Source organism: Polyergus mexicanus, unplaced genomic scaffold (genome assembly GCF_030449975.1).
Source record: "Polyergus mexicanus isolate NDT 795.1 unplaced genomic scaffold, iyPolMexi1.0 SCAF_23, whole genome shotgun sequence".
NCBI classification, from domain to species: Eukaryota; Metazoa; Arthropoda; class Insecta; order Hymenoptera; family Formicidae; genus Polyergus; species Polyergus mexicanus.
The window spans coordinates 2,191,365-2,217,087 of record NW_027223343.1 but is presented as its reverse complement, the minus strand read 5'-3'; the positions used below and the strand labels follow the sequence as shown (position 1 = coordinate 2,217,087).

Here is a 25,723-nt window from a genome sequence, read left to right as displayed (position 1 = left end):
GTGTTAGCGAATTATTAGTTCGAATAAATGTTCGATAGTCTTACCCATTGTCCATTTTAGCTTTTTTAGCGTATTCCGCGCTATCTTCGCGGTCTCGTTCGGATAATCTCGATCGATCGTCGAATGAGTGTTGCTGCTGCGGTTGTCCCGCCATTGTCGCGTACATCGTCGCTCGTTTTTTCTCGTTCTTTCTCGTTTGTTCTTTTTCGCGCGTTAGCTTCGGTGTTCTCCGTCAATAATGAAGCGCTTAACGGATGGACGGTCTTTATATACTCGCGTAGAGATCGCTTCTTCCCCTTTCGCGCGTTTTCTCTTATATATTCTATTTTTAAAAAATAACGGTAGGGTCGCTCTAGTCGTTCTCATCGTCGATCCACTCTCTCTCGGTCGCGTCGCCGAGACGATAGACGCGACTAAGGAGATCGCGTAATTGCCTTAGCAGTCCATCCGTAGGACACTCGATGCCGAGCGCGCGTAGATCGAAAGGACCCGCCGAGGTTACGATATTCGTGAATTCGTTGAAGGCGTAGAACTGACGTTTGGCGAAGAAATATAGATTACCATCGATGTATCGGAAGGCCGACGTTATCGCGGACGGAATTCCGGGAAATATATCTTTTAATGGAGCGTGTCTAATGACTATCATGTGACACTCGTCGATTTCCGCGACTTTATCATCGTCGTATATAGCGTAGGTTCGTCCCGTGTGCGTATTTATCGCTGCGTTGATTTTAACGTTTCGGGGAAATCCGATATCGTGGAGATATCTCGGCCAGCCCGATTTTAGTTTAAGACTGGGATATTCCGCGAGGTAGATCGAATCGTTCGCGAATAGCGCAAGATCGCCCGAGGGTCTTCGATACGCGGCGGATAGACGCGTGAAATTCGCCGGTAGAAACGTCGCGTAATCCGTGAGCGTCATGGGTCTACCGTAACGTTTCTCGGTCATGTCGACCGACCATATGTTGCAGCGATTAGCTATATATAATCGATGATTCATTATTAGCGCGGCGTCCACGCGTCGCAATGCGCAGAGATCCGCGTGCGCTGGGTCGGTCGGCGCGACGCTCGTCGTCGCGGGCGCCGCGGTGGTCGCGGGAGTCGCCGTTGGATAGTTTCCGTCGTCGTAAGATCCGTACAGATTCTGTATAGCGAGAATGTCTTCTATGCTCAGCTTAACTGGAAATTGATTCTCGATGTCGGGTATATACGGGAACATTATAGAGTCATTGCGCATGCTATGCTGTAGACCCAATGCGTGGCCGATCTCGTGCGTTAGCGTTTGTAGCAGGTGATGCATGTCGGGAGGATTTTTGTTTAGGTACACGTGCCACGATTTGGAATCGTCGACGTGTATCTCCGATATGAAGTCGATTGTTCCAGAGGGAAAAAACGCGTGAGCTAGGGCTCCTCCCGGACCGTCGAAGGCTGCCGGGCAAATACCGACGTTTCGACGATTCGCGTAAGTGTGCGCGCCCGTTCGATACGATATTAATATATCGGGGTGTAACGGGTCGCGTGCGAAAGTTAGCGATGAGTTCGCCGCCCATAACGCGAATGCCGTTTCGGCCGTTCGCGAGATTTCCTCGCTAGCCACCTGAAAATTCCATGCGAGACGCGTCTTCGGCCATTTTCGCGCGATCGGGCTATACGCGCGATCGGGAATATCTGCGAGACCGCATCGCAGTTTACGCATAAGGTGAAGCGTAACGGCGTTTAACGCGCCGTTTCCATATAATTGATAATATTCTTGAAACAGCGATAGTGCGCGACGCAGAGATGTCGCGTTATCGGACGACAGTGATTCTCCATCGTCTTTTAGAAAACCGTATACGCGCAGAAAACGAAGCGCCTCGATTCTTTCCGAGTCGAAGGGCGCGGCGACCGTCGTAGCGACGAGCATCGTCGCTAGAGTGAGAACCGTCCTCGTGTTAGTCATCGCGCGAAACGGGGAAGACGCGGTAAACTGTTGAGAGACGCCGAGCGCGATTGATTTGCGCGTTCCGCGAGACGCCTATTTTTATCGGTGACGAATAATGTGGGTGGGTGGGGAGAGGGACAGGGAAACGCGTTTCTTTCGACGTCGAGCGTTTGGAATGCGCGTTATCTAGCGGACGCGCTCGAGTTCCTCTTTTGTTTTTCTATTTTATTATTCGTTTGTCCTCTAAGAAGGACATTCGATGAGCGATTAAAGATATCCCTTCCAACGATACGCGTTATCTAACGGATGTTTTCTGTTATTTCTATTTTATTATTCGTTTGTCCTCTAAGAAGGACATTCGATAAGCGATTAAAGATATCTTTTTCAACGATGCGCATTATCTATCGGATGTTTTCTGTTATTTTTATTATTCGTTTGTCTCCTAAGAAGGACACTCGATGAGCGATTAGAGATATCTTCTTCCGGTAATGATAAATTAGAGATATCTTCTTCCGGTAACGATAAATTAGTGATACCCCTTAGATACCCCCTAGATACTTCTTTCCGGCGATGATGATCTCATTGTTCACAGAGTATTCGGAATGCGCATTATCTAACGGATGTTTTTTGTTATTTCTATTTTTATTATTCATTTGTCCTCTAAAAAGGACACTCGATGAGCGAGTAGAGATATCTCCCTTCCGGCAACGGAGCGGTCGCGAAAGGAAGATGCGGCGCGATCGATAAATTGTACCGCAACATCCCGCGCGTCGATCTTTATAAAACGCGAGATCGTTTCGAAAAGCGTTAAAGTATTCTCGCTCGCGAGATAACGAAGCGCGAAACGACGGAACGTGAAGTGACGAGAATTAAAATCGGTCGTGAACTGTTCGATATGGAACGAATCGAACAGATAATTAACGCGGCCGATTATATTAATGTAAACGGGGACTTAATCGCGATAAAGTCCTATGTTCTGGGAGACCTCGCCACGGATTTGCGTGTGGAAGCGCAAGGTGTTATTGAAAATAGTCCGGATTCGTATAGACTCGTCTTTCAGTTAAACGAAGATGTAGATATCGCGCGTTTAATGTAAGTATCTAATTGAAATTATAATAAATTATAATAAATTTTACTAATTTTTACTTTTATTAATTTTTACTTTTATTAATTTTTACTTTTGTATTTTAGACAAGAAATAGAGAGCTGTATAAGAACAGCGCGAGAATCGCTCTACGATTTAATAACTAGAACGTGGACTATGCTCGCACAAGCGCAAAGCGTTCATAGCGCATTGCGCGACGCTCGTCGACGCGGCGAGCGCGATTTCGCCGTTCCCGAGGTTAGGCGAGTCGTCGCATCACCGATCGACGAGGAGCCCGAATCGCGACCGATCGGCGAGCTCGAATTGCGATCGATGGAGGACGAGGCCGAACCGGCGACGGTCGACGAGGGTAAATCGCGGGCGAATGTACGATTGGCGAACTATAAGCCCGAATCGCAACCGTTCGACACGGAGTAATTTTACGCGTTAATAAAGCGCATTTGTAAGATATGATTTGTTAAAACATGTAGAATAGGATTTCAAATTGCCGCGTAAGATGGCGGACGAAGGCAATTGTAAATGCCATGCGCAGTTATCGAAAGAGGTGTTCGAGAGTCGCGTCGTGGCAAGTGCGTAGAATCGTCACTTTTTGAGCGGAACCGGTAATAAGAGTGTGTGTGTCGTACCACGCGGTGGAGAGAGTGTGTTTGTGTGGAGAACCCTGCCTCGACGGTCGAGGGCTTATCCAAGACATTGTGTGATTGAGTCAGGAGAATTTTGTATATTCGTTATTCGTATGTGTAAAAAGTGTGCTCTGGTTCCTCAAACCCCACACTTAATTAAATAAAAGTATTTAATTGTTTCTCTCGCACGAAAGTATCGGCCATTACTAAAGTCATTACCACGTTTATTGAACCGTATCCACCATCCTACGAACGACGAGAACAATTGCTAGAGTCGAGCACATGCAACGGAGAAGAGAAATTAACAAAAATCAGAAGTGGGATACATGTATTTTTTTTCCATATATCGTGAGAATTCGCGTGTCGTTAGTATGGCGTGAACGTTCGTACGTTTCGTGAGACATCGTGCGTAGTGCGAGTAATCGAGGAGAGACGGTACATCGTACAAGACACGTGTGCGACGAGAAAAGCTGCAAGAGCATTATATATCCAGATAGAAAAGTATAATGCCGCTAAATCATAGTCGAGGACGTGGGATAAAGATACGAGAAGGGGACAACAACACGAACACATCGACAAGTACTGCAGGCCATATAAAATTGCCGTGGACGAGAGATGCGGGTCATACAGTGAATCAACATGGCGGATCCGCACATCCAACATCCCACCCCGCGTCAGCAGTTACGACGGCTACAACGACGATGATGAGAGATCAGCCGCCATTATATGAAACGTCGCGTTCGGATTCCGAAGTGCGGACGAGTCGTGCGCCGAACGCATGTGAGAGCATGGTCGACGAATCAGGTTCGTCGTATGCGCGAGAACCCCCACCGGGACATTCATCGTTGAACGAGCCGACGAATGGGGCCTTAGTTAACGCGTTTCGTAATCTCTTGGCAAATGAAAACCGAGACGACGCGTTGGCGCAAATCTTTGCTAGTTTGATAACCAACCAGCAACGTCCCGCGCAGGCGCAACAACTAGTTGCACAAGCAATTCCGACCTATCACGTGATCCCGGATCTATCCAAAAACATCGAAGTCTTTACGGGAGACGACGACAGTGCACGTGCACGATCGTGGATCGAAAATTTAGAAGCAATGCAACGGTTACACCAGTGGCCGGAGGAATATTTATTCGAGTCAGCACGGACACATTTACAATATGCTGCGAAGGACTGGTATCAAGGTCGTATGAGACAGCTGACGTCGTGGTCGAGTTTCCGTGAGGCGTTTCGAGAAGAGTTTATTGTGCGCGATGATATGTCAACAAAGTGGACGAGAATGAAATCGCGTGTTCAAGATAAATCGGAGTCGATAAATCGGTACTTTCATTCGAAGACGAAATTGTGCAGTGACTTACAATTGACCTATCGAGAAATCAAGGCAGAAGTGCTTGTGGGACTGTGGTCTCGAGAATTGGCGAGTGTCGTAATGCCAACGACACAATACACAACAACGGAGTTGTTACACGATCTGTTATATTATGACAAAATTATTAGCCAACGTACCGAGCGAATACGTACGTCTCGCGACGCGAATAATGTGATAGCGCGCAGAGCTGTAGATAAATCGCGTGTGAACGACTTTAAGAGACCCGAGGGCGCGAGTAGTGTCAATAAAGAACCTCGAAGAACAGCCGAATCGAAAAATTCAAGTGACATCCTGCGACAGTGTTACAATTGCAAGAGAACGGGACATGCTGCGCGTGACTGTCCTGAGCCAGCACGCGAAATCACGTGCTATAAGTGTGGTGAAAAAGGCCACATTAGTAGGAAGTGCACCGGGGAAAATAAATTAACAGTACGAACGATCGGTCAAATGCAAGATATATCGGCGACGAAATATATGAAAGTGGCGGAAGTTAACGGACGTAAAATCAATGCATTCATTGATACGGGAAGTTCTGAGTGTACGATAAAAGCGACGCGAGTAATAGCGGAACAATTTACGGTAACCCCACACGTGACCGAGTTGAGAGGGTTCGGACCGCCCGAGTCCGTAGTGACAAGTCCGGGAATCGTAAAAGCGAACATCAGTGTTGACGACGTGGAAGTTTCAGGTGTTGAAATGCGGGTGGTGCCAGATTCGGCCCAACCGTTCGATACTATTATCGGACGTACGTTTACCGATAAAACTTACGTCGAGTATCACAAGGTAGGTGATACTCTTACCTTCAAGCGCAATCGAGATCTACCTGATCAACTGGAGCCAATGCCATCATATCCGTCAACGACGCAGGATACTATTTTACCACCGAGGATGATCGGCTTCATCGACGTAGCCGACCGTTATGAGACGTACTCCGTACCTATTCTTAATCTCGGGAGTCATGAGAATTTTATGAAAAAGGGACATAATCGCCACATACGAGGTGAGATGTCGCGTCTCTTACCAAACACTAAACCGTCAAGTGACCCCCCCGTCATTACACTTCGAGATATCAACGTGGGACCAGAACAACCCGAGGACATCGTACACGAGTTGTGCAAGGTCATCAACGAGTACCGCGATTGCGTGTCAACAAGTTTGCGTGATTTAGGGTGTGCGACAAATATCGAGATGGACATTCAACTCAGGGAAGCGTCGGTACCTGTATGTAGTAAACCGTATCGAACAACAGAAAAAGAGCGCGGCGAAATCAAAGGAATTTTGAACGAATGGCGCGAAGCGGGAGTTATTACCGAAACTCAATCCCCTTTTGCTAGCCCAGTGTTGTTAGTTAAAAAGAAAACGGGCGAATCGAGACTTTGTGTAGATTTTCGAAAGTTGAATCAACAAACAAAACGAATTCACTTTCCCTTACCGAATGTTGATGATCATTTGGCTTTAATTAGAGACAGTACGTTATTTATTGTTTTGGATTTGGCGCACGGTTATCTTCAGATACCTCTTAGTAAAACTGCGCGTGAGAAAACCGCGATTATAACATCAGAAGAGACGGCCGAATTCACACGTATGATTTTCGGGCTTATGAATGGCCCTGCATATTTTTCGAAAGCCATGCATCAAGCATTAGGACCCCTGCGAGATAGCGTAGTTTTATTTTATCTAGATGATATCCTAATTCCGGGAACAAGCTGGGAGGATCTTAAGCCAAAGTTAAAATCCGTATTTGAGGCATTACGAAAAACCGGTCTAACGATAAAACTCGCGAAATGTAAATTTTTGTATCAAACGGTGGCGTATTTAGGGCATGAGATCTCGGCAAATGGCATCGCTCCGGGGCTTAACAAGGTAGGCGCGATAAAAGATTTTCCTTCACCACAAAACGTCCACGATGTACGCCGATATCTGGGACTCACGAGTTATTTTAGAAAATTTATACCGAGATTCGCACAAATTGCCGAGCCGCTACATCACCTTTTGAAAGCAAATGTAGAGTTCGAATGGAAGGAGTCGCAACGTATCGCATTCGAATTATTGAAATCAAAACTTATCGAGGGGCCCGTACTGCAACTATTTAACCCTCATGCCGAAACGGAGTTGCATACTGATGCAAGCTCATCAGGGTTGGCAGCTATGTTGATGCAGAAAGATGAGGCGGGAAAATTACGATTAATTTACGCGATAAGTCGACGCACAAGTATCCCCGAGAGTAATTACCATAGTAGCAAATTGGAGTTATTGGCAATAGTCTGGGCGGTTTCGCGATTACGTACCATGCTTGCGAATATTCCGTTTACGATCGTCACCGATTGTCAGGCATTGTGCTATATGAGCACGCAAAAGACGTTGAATCCACAAATGGTTCGGTGGAATGACCTACTCAGCGAGTATGACTATAAAATTGTACACCGACCGGGCGTACGACTCGCTCACGTAGACGCGCTAAGTAGAGCACCCGTCGAGAATCATGATAGTCTCGAAAATCTATCTGTAATGTCAATCAATAACGAGAAAGATACCGTGAGAATGTATCAATATATCGATAGCGAGATACTCAACAAGAAAAAGATTTTAGAGAAGCCTAAAAACCAACGTACTAAACACGAGCAAAGTGCCGTAACCGATTTTTCGCTGGTAGAGGGAATCGTGTATAAAATAAGAAATGATCGTTTACTGTATGTAGTTCCGAGAGCAATGAGAAAAAGTCTCGTTGTCCAATTTCACGATTTAAAAAGTCATCAAGGCATAGACCGTACCGTATCTCGAATAATGGAACATTATTATTTCCCTCGAATGAAGTCGTATGTGAAACGTCACATCCGCGCCTGTTTACAATGTATCGCGAGTAAGGCGGTACCGGGTAGACAAGCTGGGGAATTGCATCCTATTACCCCAGGACATAGGCCCTTCGCTGTCATACATATAGACCACCTAGGTCCTTTTGTGACGAGCTCCCGTGGAAACAAATATGTATTTGCGATAATAGACAATCTTACGAAATTCGTGATAATTCGTGCGGTAAAAGATACGAAAACTGCAAGTGTCGTGCGTATCCTTGACGAGGTTGTTCAGGAGTACGGTGCTCCAACGAGAATAGTTTCCGATCGAGGAACGAGCTTTACGTCGAGCGTATTCGAAGCGTTTTGCAAAAAGCATGGGATCCGGCACACTTTAAATTCGCCGCGTCATCCCCAAGCGAATGGGCAGGTCGAAAGATTAAACGCGACCTTAATACCTGCCATTCAAAATAATCTTGTCCAGAATGATGGAAGAGATTGGGACAAAAATATACGTAAAATACGCAACGATTTAAACGAGATGAAAAATGCGAGTACGGGTAAGAGTCCGTTTGAACTCGTATACGGTTATGTGCCTAGACGCGATGAGGGCGAGGTAAGGAAACTAACGTGTGATAATGAGAGTACGTATAGTAATCCGAGTAAATTACAACAAGAAGCGAAACGTAAAATCGCAATAGAACAGGCTAAAATGAAAATTCGATATGACGCGAATCGAATACGTAATGTAGAGTTTGATGTAGTTTGCCTTGTTTATATGAAGACTGCACCGATTGCAACGGGTGAGTCAACAAAACTACAGTTAAGATATCGAGGTTCTCTAGTCATTGTGCGTAAATTATCGAGCGATACATATCTCGTTAGCGACTTAAGCGATAACGTGCCAGGCCGGCGCTATGCGACAACAGCCCATGCAAGCCAACTAAAACTATGGGAAGCCGAAAGAATCGAGTCGGACGACGATAGCAACAACGGCGAGAGTGGCCCTGATACTTCCTCGGAGGACGAAGCGCGTATACAACAAAGAGACAATGTACTAAAGTTACTGCATGTTACTGCATGTAATGATATGACTGTGAGTGCGAATGAAATATCCGAAATAGAATGTCTTAAAAATAATTGTCACAACGCTAATGTAAGTATGAATGCAATAGAAGAGAGTGAATTACGAAGGTCGACACGAATTAAGAAAGCACCTCAGAAACTCAAGGATTATGAGCTTAATAGTTAGACGCTCGAGGACGAGCTTGTACCAGCATGGCCGAGTGTTAAAGCATGTAGAATAGGATTTCAAATTGCCGTGTAAGAAGGCGGACGAAGGCAATTGTAAATGCCATGCGCAGTTATCGAAAGAGGTGTTCGAGAGTCGCGTCGTGGCAAGTGCGTAGAATCGTCACTTTTTGAGCGGAACCGGTAATAAGAGTGTGTGTGTCGTACCACGCGGTGGAGAGAGTGTGTTTGTGTGGAGAACCCTGCCTCGACGGTCGAGGGCTTATCCAAGACATTGTGTGATTGAGTCAGGAGAATTTTGTATATTCGTTATTCGTATGTGTAAAAAGTGTGCTCTGGTTCCTCAAACCCCACACTTAATTAAATAAAAGTATTTAATTGTTTCTCTCGCACGAAAGTATCGGCCATTACTAAAGTCATTACCACGTTTATTGAACCGTATCCACCATCCTACGAACGACGAGAACAATTGCTAGAGTCGAGCACATGCAACGGAAAAGAGAAATTAACAGATTTTTATGAATAAATGCTATACGTTAAGCGAAACGTTGATTTTTTACGCTCTTCTTTCCTTCTTCCGCATCCTCTCGTTCTCGCGCTTCTCGTAATAACCATCTGTGTCCGCAGTAAGTATAGTAATAATTAAATAGTATATTTAAATAGATTTAAAATCTCTATAATTAAGTTTGTTATGCAACCGCGATAAAGTAATATCTATGGACAGTTATAAATTAAGGTTTTATTAGATTTAATTTTTGAGATTTGATATATAAAAAATGTAGTTTAAATGTGGAATAAAACACTTATGTATTAAATAGATTTAAAATCTCTATAATTAAGTTTGTTACGCGACCGCGATAAAGGATGCGACCGCGATAAAGAAAAAACGCGGTTCGTTCGTATAACGTATATTTTGCAACAGTATAATATATTCATGATTAAACTTATAGATTATATAATTGACTCAATACATTATAATTATATATAAAATTTAAAATATATAATTAATTTGATACATTATATATAACTTAAATTTATATAATATAAAATCAATCGCGCATATTGCGCAAACGATCGCGCCGCTCGAACCACCAATCGTGCAGTTTACACGCGTTTTCTAACGCGCAATTTTTGGCGTGATATCCGCAACGAAAGGCCCGCGAAGCGTTCAGAGTCTCCAGACGTTCGATGTTTTCGTAATCGGCGTCGATAGTCTCGACGGAAACGGCTATGTCGCGATCGTCGGCGACGTTTCCTAAGATCTCGATCAACCACTTCTTCTTCTCGTGACCTTTGACATAAATCTGCACCGTCGAATCGGGGCTAGATCCTCGACATATGGCATCTCGAACGAGTTTTTTCATCGACCCGTAATTCGTGTGTCCATCGTTCCACTTTAGCTGGTGATGATTCGATATCAACCAACACGCTCGCGATTTTTCCGCTCTCGTGAGCAGATCCCACGACATCGGCGAGCGAAAGATGTGATGCGTCAATTCTACACCATTTCTTAACACGGCTACTTCTTTCGCGACGAATTTTTCGTTAACTACGAAACCTTGAAGATCGACAAAGATCGGTGCGTCCATCGTCGTTGTTAGCGATACTCGAAGTGTTTCTTTCTAGATTTTTCTAAGCGTTTTATTCTTTCTCCATATTTTTTCGAGTATCGTTGCGCTTACACGATTCTGCGCACGACGTTAGTGAGCGGATTGTATTCTACCACTTGATCGTGAATAATAAGACAGTAAGCTGTGGTGTTAGAGGGGATGTTTTCCTTGCAGTTGAACTCTATGCGAACGTCCACAGTGGCGCTTTTAATCGACTCGTTCTGTCGAGAACAGTCGATGACTACGAGTGGGCCGTGAGTTAAAAATTTATTTAGATTTCAGAGCGTTTCGTCGTTTTCGCATCCGTAGTACGTTTTTCGAAATTTCGAATACATATCATATAACACGGCGACTTTATGTTTATCGAAATCTAGATTCATGTCATCGTAAGGATAAAAATCGGAATTAAGATACAGTTTGACATTAGTTAGTTTGCAATCGTCGAATAAAGAAGGCTCCTCGGACAGAACGTTCTTCTTTCCAGATTGTAGCGCGAAGATAACGTATCGCGGTTTCTCGAGTTGTGTCGCCGCTTTGACGGCCCACGAGTGTTTGGTCGTGCTCTGTAAAAGCGGAAACTCGTAGAGATCCCATGAGCGAAAAGCGACGCTCAAGTATCGTCCACTATCTAACGTGCGCAATAATCTTAATTTATTAACATCATTCAATACTATATGAGGCATTCGCCATTGTATTTTTAACAAAACGATTTTAGGTTCTTGCGTTTCGCGCGATATAACGCAATTGTTATCGTTGCGCGTTCGTATTAAAATAAGCTCGTGTCGCGCGTTGATCACAACGCGCTTGTAATCTTCGCAAAAACCTAATAGCACGTTAAGAGGTACGCAAGAATTAAAATCACCGATCGACGAATGAGTTGTCGCTAATAAGTCCCATCCAGCGTTTTTTAATATTTTGCTTCTCTCGACCGTCAGCGACGCGTAATTCTTAATCGTGCTCGTTATTCCAACGTTTCTGTTTCGATCGATCTCCACGCCATCGAGCTCGTAGCGAATTTCCTCGAACATAAACGCCGCGCGATTGTTTACTAATCTCGTTACCGATGCGATTTCCTCTTGCGCGCTCGATGCTTCCTTCGACTCGAGTCTGCCCTCAACGTAGAGAAAACTGTCGCAAGGTAACGTATACAAATCTTGCTGTTGTATAGGAATTCGTATCTCATCGCTATTTCCGAACGTAGTATTGGCGTAAGGGTTGTACGTGTGAGTTTCGATCTTGACGATGCGATCGTCGAAGATCGGCTCCCCACTGATACTTAGAATGTCGCACATTCCGCTTTTTACGAAGAAGCGGTCCTCGGCACGACAAAACCCAAAGAGCGCAGAAAAGTCTCGTTGGCGGCGGTTAGTTTTCCTCCCTTTTTTCTTCTCTTTTCCGCGTTTAGAGATAACGCGACAGCGATAATAGGTGCGTTTCTCGCGTTCGATCCGTTCACTACGAGCATCGCGCGCTTCTCTACCGTTTTCGTCGCACGTGTAGACGATTCGTAATTTCTTCGCCGCGAAAATCGATCAATTTTCCGTTTTGGTCCACAACACGCACGTTTATATCGGTAATGGTCCGTGCGATGATCGGAAGGTAAATGATCTGCGTTGGAATCTCCGACACTTTATATCCGGGTGGAACGTTAGGCGCGAATTCGTGTATAGTATGCGCGCATTTGTCGTTATGATACGCTCCTGTTGTGACGTTACACTCTACTCGAATAAGGTTAATGGCCATAATATTTATTGGTTTATCGGATGCATACCATTTATTCGGTTGTAATACACGAGACGAGAAACCCAGGGGCGAATCGATATTATCGGGTTTTGTGAAATTTACTCGATATGCGCATTTAATTTCGCTTCTCATAGTGTTATCGTTACCGCGAAGCGTTATAGAATTTTCACTTTTATCGCCATTCTCATTGTCTTCGAAATAATCGTCATCGTTCGTTTCCGGTTTTTCATTTTCGCGTTCTCGTTCCTCCTCTCTCGCTCGTCGTTTATGACGAATCGCCGCTCTTAGATACGCGTTTATAGCGCTTAATTCGTAAGATCCTACTGGAATCGCGATAATCTCGTCATTATTATCGAAGTAAAATTTATTATTCGTGGAATTTATATTCGGTATCGTATTATAAGTTTCAAAATTGATTAAACCTAATTCGTAATCGTCGTCGTTTAAATCGAGAGGCGGAAAATAACTCGCCGCGAGAATACTGCTTCGTCCGGAAAAAGTGACAGTCAGCGACATGATCGGCGAGAGCGATCGAACTGCGTTCGATCGACGAATAACGGTTGATATTATAGTCGACGATTCCTCCAATCGACTTCTCGGAGATATCGAAGACTCAATTGTCCGCAAATATTCTGATCGCGCGTCTGCTCGGAGCGACGATTGTATCGAATGTTCGCGTCGCGCCCGAGATAACGCGCGAGTTCGCGCGGAGGACGAAGATCGCCGAAACCGTTGTAGTAAATTGCGTCGTCCCCTTTTTTCGCGTACGCCACCCAATAAGTACCCGGTCCGGATGCGTCGTCTAAATTCACAATGCCGCTCTCATCGCGGCGCGCTTGCGACGGAAGCGCGTTGCTCATAAACACACCTCTAAAGTGAGATACGCGCGAGAGTATCGCCGCGCGATTTAATTGTTCGTTCGTCGTTGCTCCGACGGATGGGAGGATCTCTAGCGTCTGTTTACGCGAAGTTCTTTTTTAGCTCTTCTTCTTGTTGAGGACACGCCACTCCCGCGTTTGTACGGCGCGAGATATAAACCGCGACCTTCCATCGCGCGATCGTGGCGCTGCAACTCCTCTAGCTGTCGTCGCGCTGCTTTGCGATCGTTCACCGCTTTCGCGATTCCCGCCGCTCCCCCGGCCAAAGAACCGAAAGCTCCCAATAACGGTAGCAGGGGTAAAAAGCCGCGGCGTTTCGCTATCGGAAGCGTTCTTTTTCTCGTAGCGATTATTCTCCTTTTGTTCTTTTTTCTCTTGATTTTCGTTGTACCCCTTCCAAGTTTTGTCTTCGATTTCATAGCCATCCATACAGCCGCCGCGGCGGCTCTCTCGCCGAGAGTCGAGTCTTTAGCCGCGACGCGTTCACGCGCTCTTTTGGCGAGCGCATGGTCGGCGACGTGTCGATCAGCGAGCTCGCCGCTCCGCGAGTACGCGATATCGTGCTCGCGGCAGGCCGCGTCCAGAGGATTGACGCCTCGATCGCCTCGCGCGAGTCGTTTCGCAAGACGAGTACCCGGCCCGCAAAATTGATATCCAGGTATATGTAGTTCGAAAAGGAGCGCGTTTATCGCTCTATTCAACAAGCCAGCGCCATGACTCACACCGTACTGCTGTTTCGCGAATTGCATTCGCCGCAATCTTTAACAAGCGGCGCCGGACCGTCGATGTGTGTTCGTTGCCAAGGGCGATTATAATGTTCTAGACATCGACGGTAGCGCCGCACCTCCGGAGCCACTCTTATATATTCAGGCAATTTCTCCCACAATCGTTCTACGTAGCGACCGAAATGCTTTAGTAAAATTATTTTCGGAATATACCGCAATTGATCGGTGGTGAAATCGAGAATATCGTCGCTATCTATTAGTAAAATAAACATCTCGATTCACCGCGCGCAATTCGCTACTGCGCGATTGATGGCGATCTATTCGTATATAAATAAAAAGGTCTCGCCCTGCCTCACGCGAGTGTACCGCGCACGCGCGCAGCAAGAAGAATGCGCTTCGTGCGGCAACCGATTGCGATAAAGGTGACGAACCTCGACAATAAAACGCGACCGTCGAAAGAAACGCGTAGACACGGTCGTCTATTACCGAGCGCTATTCGCTGCGTCATTTGCGGGCCTTCTAGTTGCGGCAAAACAAACGTATTAATAAGTTTGTTGGAGAGTCCGCATGGCGTACGCTTCGAGAACGTTTATGTTTACTCGAAGTCGTTGCAGCAGCCTAAATATCAATATTTAGAAAATTTATTAACACCGATGGAAGATATAGGTTATTTCACATTTTCTAATAATTTTGACGTTATTTCACCCAGCGAAGCTCTCCCGAATTCGATATTCGTGTTCGACGATGTAGCGTGCGACAAACAAAATACTATCAGGGAATATTTCGCTATGGGTCGACATTCGAACGTCGATTGCTTCTATCTGTGCCAAACGTATGCTAAAATACCGAATTTGATTCGAGATAACGCTAATCTGTTAATTCTCTTTAAACAGGATGGTACTAATTTACGTCACGCATACAACGATCACGTGAACACGGATATGTCGTACGAGAATTTTCACGCGCTATGTCGCGCGTGTTGGCGATATAAATATGGTTTCTTAGTGATCGACAAAGATAGCGCGCTTCGCGCTGGTAGATATAGACGAGGATTTAACGACTTCATTGTACCGTAGAGCGATCAGTTGTCGCGAATACGTCGAACGCGTCGATCGCTCTCTCGCGAGTTAGAAGAAGTTGCAATGGCCTCGACGGATATCGGTGAACGCGAAAAGACAGCAAAAGAGATAGCTAAAACGCGCGCATCGATTCGTAAAAAACACAGAGCATTGAAGACCGGAAAAATGGAAAGCGAGATCGCGATAGAGAGTCGTTTCAAACCAATCGTCGAACCGCTGCGGCGCATCGCTGATCGCGCCGAGCGAGACGAGATAGAGCGAAACGAAATTAAGCGCGAAACGATAAAACAAGACGCGATCGACGTTTCACCCTCGACGAGCGTCGAGGAAAAATGGAAGGACGAAGCACTAACTCCCGTTTGGAAAAAACCTAAAGCGAAACGAATACGCGCTCGACGACGATTGAACGCCGTTTCTACTCCATTAAACGAGTCTTCCGTCGAAAGAGATCCATTCGCGCGAAACGAAACCGAAGAATATGAAACGTTCGAATCCGGGAGTTTCGAATCGCCCTCGATGCTCGAAATACCCGTTAGACAAATTTCGCGAATTTCTCAAGATCGCGAAATATCGCACGGTCGACTAGGACCATTAGGGCGAAAATATATGGGGACTCTTCTCGGCGGAGAAGCGCCGAACGAGATTGATCACGTTTACGGAGTTTACATCGGCGAGAAAAGTGCGATGCTCGGCGATAAGCGATTTGACGTAGACGCGAATGATTCCATATTTATAGATGAGATTAAATATGTCGGTACTCCCGGTTTGTACGAATTAATTTTTATGAAAATTCCTAATAGTCTCATATATACAGAAAAAGATAAATTAACATACAGAAGTATATTGTTAATAACGAACGCTCATGACGTGATCATGACGCTAAAAAATCTGTCTTAGGAAATAAAGGATACAAATACAAATTCATTATCGCTCCGCTTATTCACAGCAGCGGCGCGAAAAAAACGGGCGCGGGTCGCGTATCGTCAATTATGCGTGTCACGAACAATAAAATCGATTACGTCCATTGAGACGATCCGAACGAATTAGTGTATCGTCTGCGATTGTTAGACGCTTCGCGTCGAACCGGCAACAACGCTCACGAAAACAAGATTCTATCGATAATTGAGGAGCTTCGCGAAACAGGAGCGATCGTATAAATCGAACTGTCGCGTGGATGACCGTCGCAGTCGTACGCGGAATTCGCGATGTCTGTGAGCAAATTTGGCTCGCCTCTAAAAAATCGAGGCTACGACGCGAGAACCGGAAGACTACGTCCGGCTATCGAGTCTCTGCGAAATTACGTGCGCGATAACGCGCTGTGTCTAAGCTCTTCCATCGAGTACGACGCGAGATAGCGCAAGATAAAACGCTTGGCTCAACCTGAGGAGGACGCCGATGCGACAAGCAAAAGCTACGTCGAGGGAATCACATCGCAATTGAGAAAAGACGCGAACGAGGCGGGGCAGGGCGTCATTCTACTGTTCACGAGACTCGCTCAGCTCGATAGCGCTTTAGGTAAACGAATAGACGTCGCGGAGAGTTTCGTTTCCGAGATAAAAACGCGCGATGACGTTCTGAGTAAACGAATAGACGCTGTGGAAAATTCTATTTCGAGAATAGAAACGAGCGCTAACGCTCTAGATAAACGGATCGATGTTTTAGATAAACGAATCAAAGGTTTAAGCGATCAAATCGAAGTCGCAAAAAAAACTATATCGCTCAACGCGGCGGAGTCCTCGACGAGAAACGCGAACGATCGTAAAGTAATGTTCAATCAAGGTAAAGCAATACGGGAACTAAGTCAAAAATCGCGTATCGCGGCGAATTCCGCGGTGAAATCCGAGACGAAGAAACGAGAATTGGAAAATTCAACGTCACGATTGAAGAGAGACGCGGACGAGCTATCGGGAAGAGTGAGAGAACTGGCAAAGATTAGCGGAAGCGGCGAACCGCTCGAAAGAAAGATTAACGGGAGCGGCGTGCCGCTCGAAAGAAAAATTAGCGGGAGCGACGATCCGCTCGAAAGAGAGATTAGTGGGAGCGGCGAGCCGCTCGAAAGAGAGATTCAATCCAACGTTATTCTTGAGAGAAAGAGAAGAGAATTATGAGCGTCAAAAAACGAAGACTAGTCGAAGAATTGCACGCGCCCGCGAGAAGAAACTTCCCGCGTCGTCGCGTTGCAGTGCGCGGGTACGACGACCTATGGCAAGCGGATGTGGTCGAGATGCGTCCTTACGCGAGACTCAACAAAGGCCACAACTACATACTCACCATTATCGACGTATTAAGCAAATACGCATGGGCTGTACCGCTTAAGAGCAAAAGCGCGAATGAGATTACTCGAGCGTTATCTAAAATAATGCGAGACTCTAAGAGGTGTCCGAAAAATCTGCAGACCGATAAAGGAAAAGAATTTTACAATGCCGATATGCGAAATTTCGCGAAGAAGCGCGGAGTAAATCATTATTCGACATATTCGGTGATGAAAGCGTCGATAGTCGAACGATTCAATCGTACGCTCAAAAATTCTATGTGGAAGTATTTCACGCTAAACGGAACGTACAAGTGGATCGACGAGTTATCACGACTCGTCGAGGAATATAACACGCGAAAACATCGCACTATAAGTATGAGACCTGTCGACGTAACTCCAAAAATTGCCGATAAACTTTTAAATACTGTATACAGCAATATAAAAATCGCGGCTCCGGCGAAATTCAAAGTAGCCAATCCGGTACGCGTCAGTAAATTTAAGACGATTTTCGAAAAAGGCTTCACACCCAACTGGACTACAGAGATTTTTCGAATAACTAAGATACAACGGACTAATCCCGTAACGTATCTGTTAAAGGATTCGCGCGGCGAGCCGATCGCTGGAAGATTCTACGACCACGAGTTGCTGCGCGTTGGCAATCCCGACGTGTATCTCGTAGAAAAGGTGCTGCGTCGAAAGGGTGACAAGATTTACGTGAAATGGTTAGGAATGGACGAATCGCACAATTCTTGGATAAATAAAACAGCTGTATTATGATAAAAATGTATTTTTATTAAATAAAACTACATATTATACATATTATACATATTATACATAAAATACAATTAATGACATTTTAATTATTTTTATTAGTTTAATTTCTGATACAATATTAAATATTAAACCTCGTGTTACCAAAAACAAAAAAATCTTAGAAAAAATTGTAGACATGTTAAAACTAAAATAATCGTATAATTATAAAACAAAGAAAAAAATAATAACACAATACAATTAAAATTAAGGCTTGTGAAAATCGATTAATTCGATTAACCGTTTAACCGGTTAAAAACGAATTTACTGGTTAAAATCGGTTAATGAGTAATCGGTTATAGTGATTACCATTTTTCTATTAATCTTTAAATCGGTTAACTAAAATAATCGTATAATTATAAAACAAAGAAAAAAATAATAACACAATACAATTAAAATTAAGGCTTGTGAAAATCGATTAATTCGATTAACCGTTTAACCGGTTAAAAACGAATTTACTGGTTAAAATCGGTTAATGGGTAATCGGTTAGAGTGATTACCATTATTCTATTAATCTTTAAATCGGTTAATCATTTAATCGATTATTCCGATTAATTAATATATATTTATTTTTTATGAATAGCTTGTAATTTTGTACGAGTTCTCTCTTGCGCTCCACATAAATTCTTTCTCGCGCCGCTACGCGGCCGCCACATCCTGCGTTCTCTCTTTTGCGCTTTATGCGGACTCTTTCTTACATTTTATATACATTCTTCATCGCATTGTTAAGCGAACGTCGTATCTCGCGGTAGCTTTATTCTCGCGTTGCTCTATATATAACACTTTCAAGAATATAATAAAGAGTCATGGAAATCATCGATCTGTCTAATTCGCGGCTAATCTCGCCTCGATTTATGGCAAATTCTCGCGTTCTCTCTCGCTCGCATGTAGCATGATATATGTTCTATGCCAATGAGGGAGAACGCGAATTTGCCAAATCGAGTCGAGATTAGCCGAGACTTAGACAGAATGGTGGTTTCCACGACTTTTACATCGCAAAAACACGCGCGAGTTCGTCTTTTTGACGTTATATACGAATTTTTTTCGCGTTCTATACAAGTTCTCTCTCGCACCGCTACGCGGCCGCCGTATCCTGCGTTCTCTCTTTCAAACTTTATACGTACTTTTTCTCGCGCTTTGTATACATTCTCTATTACGTCACTATGATAACACTAAAACTCGCATTAACATTTTTTTCACATTATTCTATATAAAACTCTTCCGAGAGCATAATAGAAAGATCGTGAAAATGTCTGATCAGTCCTATTTATAATAGATTTTAACAAAATCTATTATATATAAGACTGATCGAACATTTCCACGATTTTTTATTAAAATCTATTATAAATAAAACCGATTTATTTTTATTATTTTATTAAAATCTATTACAATAAATTATATTTAAATTATATTATTCGCGCAAAACGCGTGTTCTTCGAAACGATTCGTAGAACGTCCATCGATGTTTTAAATCTCGAAATTTCAAATTAAAGAATACAAACCTGTGATGTAAAATTTATATACTTTGATATGAAATTTAGAAACACATCTCTTCACGATAATTCGTAGAATATTAATCAACGGTTCACGAATATTTCGAGTCTTGAAATTTCAAATCAAAGAACACAAGCCTGTAATGTAAAACTTGTATACTTTGATATGAAATTTAGAAACGCGTCTTTTCGATATAATTTTTTCTTTTGAGTTAAAAATATGTATTTCAGTTAGAAGTTCTTCTCGAACTATTATTTTCGACGCAACCGCGAATTATATCGAAAATACAATGTTAATATATTATTTATAAAATATGTTTATACTAACAATAAACTACTAACTAAAGTTTAAATGTTTTAAGAAACGTATAGTATTTTTTCACTCCTTACAGCGGTATTTTATAATGTCCCCATGGTAACGTATCCGTAATTCCCGATATCGTGTATCGTTTGTCATCGTGCGGACTGAGCGCGATCTTCAACACCGATACTGTATGCATCTCGTGTAACTCGGATCTTATACAAAACTGCTCGCGCTTCATCTCGATTCCCTGTCAAAGACAGCGCGCGTAATCGTCAAACGTTATCGTTCTCGCGACAACGCCGCTCTTAACACCCTTGATTCTTTTTGTATCGCTTTTACCGGCGACTCGCAGCGCGTACATCTTCGCTCTGAGTCCGATAAATTCGGTCATAATCGCGCCAGCGTTCTCATCGTTCATCGCACCGGGTATTTTCTTATTAGCGAGAGGCATTCCATACGCATTGCCCGTTGCGTAATCGCTCGTATCGAATTTGTCGATATCGCGCTTCATATTCTCGTACATGTCCTCGCACTCGACGCGATAAATGAGACTATCCGTATCGGTGTACATTATTCTACACTTATCTCGATACAATGGTAGCATGTACTCGTAGTGAAATTCGTATAAACGAATCTTAGATATGTCGAGAATGCACATATCTACATAAATCGGTTTATTGAACTTAACCTCGAGTTTACGCAATTCTACAGCTACGAAATTCTCCGCGAAAACGCTTCTACTGTGAAAATACGACTTCGCGATCATCGCCTCCGCGCCGTATCGCCCGTCCCATCGAGTTACGAGTCGAACATTCGAATGATTGCGCAAGCAGTGGTATCAACGCAGAGTACTGGCATTATTCATTAATTTGTATAGATTTTTCTCAAACTCGTTTTTCGCGTTAATTCGTAATCGTGTATTCAGTTCGATGTATTCGCGCAGCCATGAAGATTGCGCGAATCGCAATATTCTGTGTATTTTCGTAATGCGTAATCCGTGTCGAACGCATTGCTGCAAATTGCGATAATATATTACGTAACGGCTCTTATCGTACAGTGTGGCGAGAAGCTTCTCGTCTCGTTTTCCGGGCGGCTTATCGCGCGTCGGGCAAAATGGCAAGTCAGCGTGAGAATCGTGAAGGTCGGACGGATATGCAAGGTCGACCTCTAGAATATAACCGATAGGCGAGTCCGATGTCACAGACATTAAGTCAACGCTCGTAACGTTATCGACCCATCGAAAATTTTCGTAAGGCAACGATTGACATATCGCCCATCCATACAAATTATTTATATCGAAGTACATGAGATACGACGATGGTTCCGAAGGATCGTATGACTGTAAATATTTGTTATTAGCGCGTGCGTATCTGTTGCAACATTGACTTTGCCCTTCCGCGTTCCACGAACATCACCATATCAATGTCGGTTAATAATTCGAATCGCACACCCGTATACTTTAACATAGCATCTCATGTGTATCCCGGTAATGTGTAATAATACGCGGGATCTAAATTATAACTTCTCATACACGCGTCACGAAAATTTTCGAAAACATCGGCCAATAGAAGAACGTCGGTCTTTAAATACAAATCGCTATAAGCGCCTAACGTTTCGACGCGAAATCGCTCCCAGACTCTTATCGCGCGCGCGTAATCGCTCTCAGATATCTCGTCACCGGTTAGCGAACTGTGAAAAGCCTCGCGCGGCGGTAGACAAGTCTCCAACAATTTATCTACGTCGTCGACATACTCGTACGGAAATACACCCTTTCGCGCGAGAAGCTCGAAATCGGCGTCGCTAAGATCGAAAAATTCCGAACGCGCGATCCTCAACTCGCTTTTGTCTAGATACGACGCTAATTTCTCGAGACTCGCGCTTAGAAATTTGAAAGAATCCACGAAACGCAACTTCAAGCGTTTTCCGAACCATCCCTCGTCCCACGCATCTTCGACGTTCTTCGTGAAAGAGATATACGTTTCTTTCGTTATCGGCAATATTTCCACGCTACCGGGAAAAGCGTTAGCTACATCTTTAATGATAAAATGCGCGTCGTAACCCGATAAATTGTGAAAGAATACGGGAATTACGTAAGTATCCTTATAATTTAAATTACAATTCGAATGCGCCGGACCTCTGTATCGTCCAGTCAGATGACAGTGATCGCGCACGCGAGCGTCTCCCAATTCGAACGGTTTCTCGCATATACTGCAGCGCGTCGCGTTTACGAATCTCTCCCATTCATCCGATGTAAGATTCGTCATAGGAGCATCGATATCGAGAATAGTCTTCGCGCGAAGCGCTAGATCGTGCAGTTCTTTAACGAACCACAATATGCAATTTTCACCGCGATAAGCTCTGTAGGTAGAGCTAACGCCATCGAGCGCGCATCGCGCGTAATATCCGGCGCTATAGACTTCGTGATGCTGCACGATAGATGTATTCGACGTTCTCCTCTCCTCTTTCTTCTTCAGTACGCATTCGAGATCAGCGTACACCACGAATGGAAGTCGCTCCTTTCTACTATAGTTGCGAAACTCTAACCATTTGTCGTCTTTGGTATGAAGGACTATAGCGCACTCGTTCATCCTTCCGCAGTCCACGTTGTGAGCCGATAACTTATCGCTCGTTCGAAAATAGTGCATGCATCTGCGACATAACGCACATTTTTAAATTCCGCGCATTATCAACATCGCGCGACGATTTTTTTAATTAGTACTTACCGATCGCATATGAGTGGCCTTCACTTGGACACAGTACAATTGTACACGGTGCAAATGGACACGTTACAAATGGACACGAGATTGTGCACACGGTTCAATTGGACACAGTGCATTTGGACACAGTAATTTTGGATACAGTAGCTTTTGGACACATAAGAAAATACGCATCGTTTACTTGGACACCGCTCAATTGGACACTATTCATTTGGACACCGTTCGTTTGGACACAGAAAGATGCGCACCGTTCATTTGGACACCGTTATTTGCCCACCGTTCGTTTGGACACCGTTCATTTGCCCACCGTTCGTTTGGACACCGTTCATTTGCCCACTGTTCGTTTGGACACCGTTCATTTGCGCACCGTTCTTTGGACACCGTTCATTTGCCCACCGTTCGTTTGGACACCGTTCATTTGTACACAGAAACATGCGCACTGTTTGTTTGAATATGTAACAGATGGAAAGAAATAAAAATCATTTTGGGAAAATATTATCAGTATTCTTATAACACTTTATACTGGTAAATCTATGTAAAATATGAAATCGTGAAAAAGAGATACATTTGAAGGTTATAATATCTATCAAAATAAAATATATTCATACTTATATATCTCTGATACTGATGTCATTAATTTTACATTGCTTTTAGCACTTTGTTTAGCCTTTCGCATATTTGGATGTCATGCATGGATACAGTGGGTTCCGCCCCCCCTGCGGGGGGGCTCCACTTCCGGAAGATATAACCTAACCCAAACCTATTTCTTATTTAAAACATAAATTTGGTGTGGATTACGTCGTATAACTTAAATCAAATTTTGGTGTCCAAACGAACGGTGTCCAAACGAACGGTGGGCAAATGAACGGTGTTCAAACGAACGGTGGGCAAATGAACGGTGTCCAAACGAACAGTGGACAAATGAACGGTGTCCAAACGAACGATGGGCAAATGAACGGTGTCCAAACGAACGGTGGGCAAATAACGGTGTCCAAACGAACGGTGTCCAAATGAACGGTGCGCATCTTTCTGTGTCCAAACGAACGGTGTCCAAATGAACAGTGTCCAATTGAGCGGTGTCCAAGTAAACGATGCGTATTTTCTTATGTGTCCAAAAGCTACTGTATCCAAAATTACTGTGTCCAATTGAACCGTGTGCAAAATCTCGTGTCCATTTGTAACGTGTCCATTTGCACCGTGTCCAATTATACTGTGTCCAAGTGCACCACTCCCTCGCATATATGCGATTTATGTCGTCTACCGCTCAGTTGCGAGCCGACGAGTCGCGACAGATTCTTGATCCACGCGAAATGCGTCGCGTCATCTCGTCGCGTCATATCGCCAAAATACAGCAGATTAACGTGTCTGTCCTTTTTATCGTCAGTGAGACGCAAAGGAACAACGCGACAACCGCCTTTTCCCTCCTTTTTATTTCGAACGGTATACACATTAATAGATATGTCGTTAATACGCTCGAATCTAGTAATTTTGTTCAAACTCATAGGAAATTTAACGCCCTTCAGATTCAGCACTGTCGTGTAATGCGGGTACGAAGATTCCCGACCCGCGTGTTTTTCAGCTGGATACAGAGCGGCAACCACCGCCCATGCGAAACACGCATTGTCATTAGATTGCACGTTTATTACCGCTTTCTTCAACATGATCTCTCGCGGCAATTTGACGTGACATCCCGCGTGCATAGGATTGTATCTGTTCACGTTCACAGTTAAATTGAATATTCGCGATAACGCCCATCCGCTATCGCGCTCCTGAAATTCTTCCGACGAGGCTAGAGTAGCGTCGACCACCCGCTTCTCGTACCACTCTCGCAAGTCGGAAAGAGGTAGAAGCGGATAATTCTTCGTGACAATAGTCTTAACATCGATCTTGTCGCCCGAAACGAACTCGCCAATAAACACGGTATTGATCTTAACACCGTTATATTCATTCATAACATCGCGTATTCGATCGAGCACGGTATCTCTAGCGTCCTCGAGAAATCATCGAGGTTCGATATAATCGAAATTAATAACCGCGCCGGTTAAAACGCGTCTAGAGAAAGCCGTCTCGATCTCGGACCACGAGAATCCCTCGCGTTCCTCTACACCGCCTCCCACGCGTTCGAAACGTCGACGCAGATCGTCTCTCGCGCCCGTTAATCGAACGATTCGAGCGATAAGAGAATTGATCGCTCCGGTCGATCTCCCTCGGCGCTCGCGTCGACATCTCTCCCGCAGAGACTCGAGACATTCGTCGCACCGTTGCGCCCACGCTCGATACGCATTCCCCGTCGCGGCGTCCCGCGCGCTATCGTGAAGATCGCGCGCCTCCATCGTTTCTCGATTCGTCTCTCGTCGTCTAACGAACGCCAAAATTTTTTACAAAGAAACCACGTCTCCTCCTCGTCGTAATTCTCGATGTAGAACAAAGCTCTCGTCTCGCAGCCGGCGCACCAATTATTCGACACGTCGAAAACCTCGTCGACAAGATAGCAAGCGGGCACCATCTCGCTATACACCGTTTTCGTCACGTGCGTCGATACGCTTTTCGCGAAACTCGAGCTACGCGCGCAATACGCACAATATCTCTCGTTCTTCTCTAAATAATTTCCGTTCTCGAATCGGCAACCGAACTTAAAGAAACAATGTACGACGTGATTCACCTCCAACGAAAATTTCGGAATTCCGTATCGCTGTTTCCAATTGCGATAAAGCAAATAGCCATCGGCTCCGACATTCGCGAAAGGTTCGTCGAATCGCGTCTCGCTCGCCTCTCGCACGAACTCTTCCGCGAAGCCGATCTCTTCTATACAGTACAAACGGTCCTCTATATAACGTTCGCGTAGTTCTTTCTTCAAACAATTCGGTATCTCCAAATTCCATATATCCTCGATACTTCCGATTCGAACATTCACCGCTCTTCCGGCTAATCTCGTTAAAGCGCTCGGCGCGCGCTTCATCGCGCCGCGAAATATTCTCGAACGTACTAATACCTCGAGACCATCGCGGCGTCCTTTTATAACGGGGAAAAATAGTGAGGACGCGC

The 25,723-nt window shown here is 44.5% G+C and overlaps 3 protein-coding genes across 3 annotated transcripts; all 3 read right to left on the bottom strand.

Moving 5' to 3' along the window:
* Nucleotides 1-352: 352 nt before the first annotated feature.
* On the bottom strand, nucleotides 353-1,939 carry LOC138942764 (interstitial collagenase-like). Its single transcript, XM_070313233.1, has 2 exons — nucleotides 890-1,939; nucleotides 353-532 (listed from the first exon to the last, which is right to left on the bottom strand). The coding sequence occupies exons 1-2, from the start codon at nucleotides 1,937-1,939 to the stop codon at nucleotides 353-355; spliced, it is 1,230 nt and encodes a 409-aa protein (XP_070169334.1).
* Nucleotides 1,940-10,953: 9,014 nt separating this feature from the next.
* Nucleotides 10,954-11,967, bottom strand: LOC138942763 (uncharacterized). Its single transcript, XM_070313232.1, has 2 exons — nucleotides 11,538-11,967; nucleotides 10,954-11,303 (listed from the first exon to the last, which is right to left on the bottom strand). The coding sequence occupies exons 1-2, from the start codon at nucleotides 11,965-11,967 to the stop codon at nucleotides 10,954-10,956; spliced, it is 780 nt and encodes a 259-aa protein (XP_070169333.1).
* Nucleotides 11,968-20,043: 8,076 nt separating this feature from the next.
* LOC138942762 (uncharacterized) lies at nucleotides 20,044-24,630 on the bottom strand. Its single transcript, XM_070313231.1, has 5 exons — nucleotides 23,924-24,630; nucleotides 21,599-22,481; nucleotides 21,017-21,300; nucleotides 20,260-20,701; nucleotides 20,044-20,208 (listed from the first exon to the last, which is right to left on the bottom strand). Exons 1-5 carry the CDS (start codon nucleotides 24,628-24,630, stop codon nucleotides 20,044-20,046), a joined length of 2,481 nt encoding a protein of 826 aa, XP_070169332.1.
* Nucleotides 24,631-25,723: the final 1,093 nt, after the last annotated feature.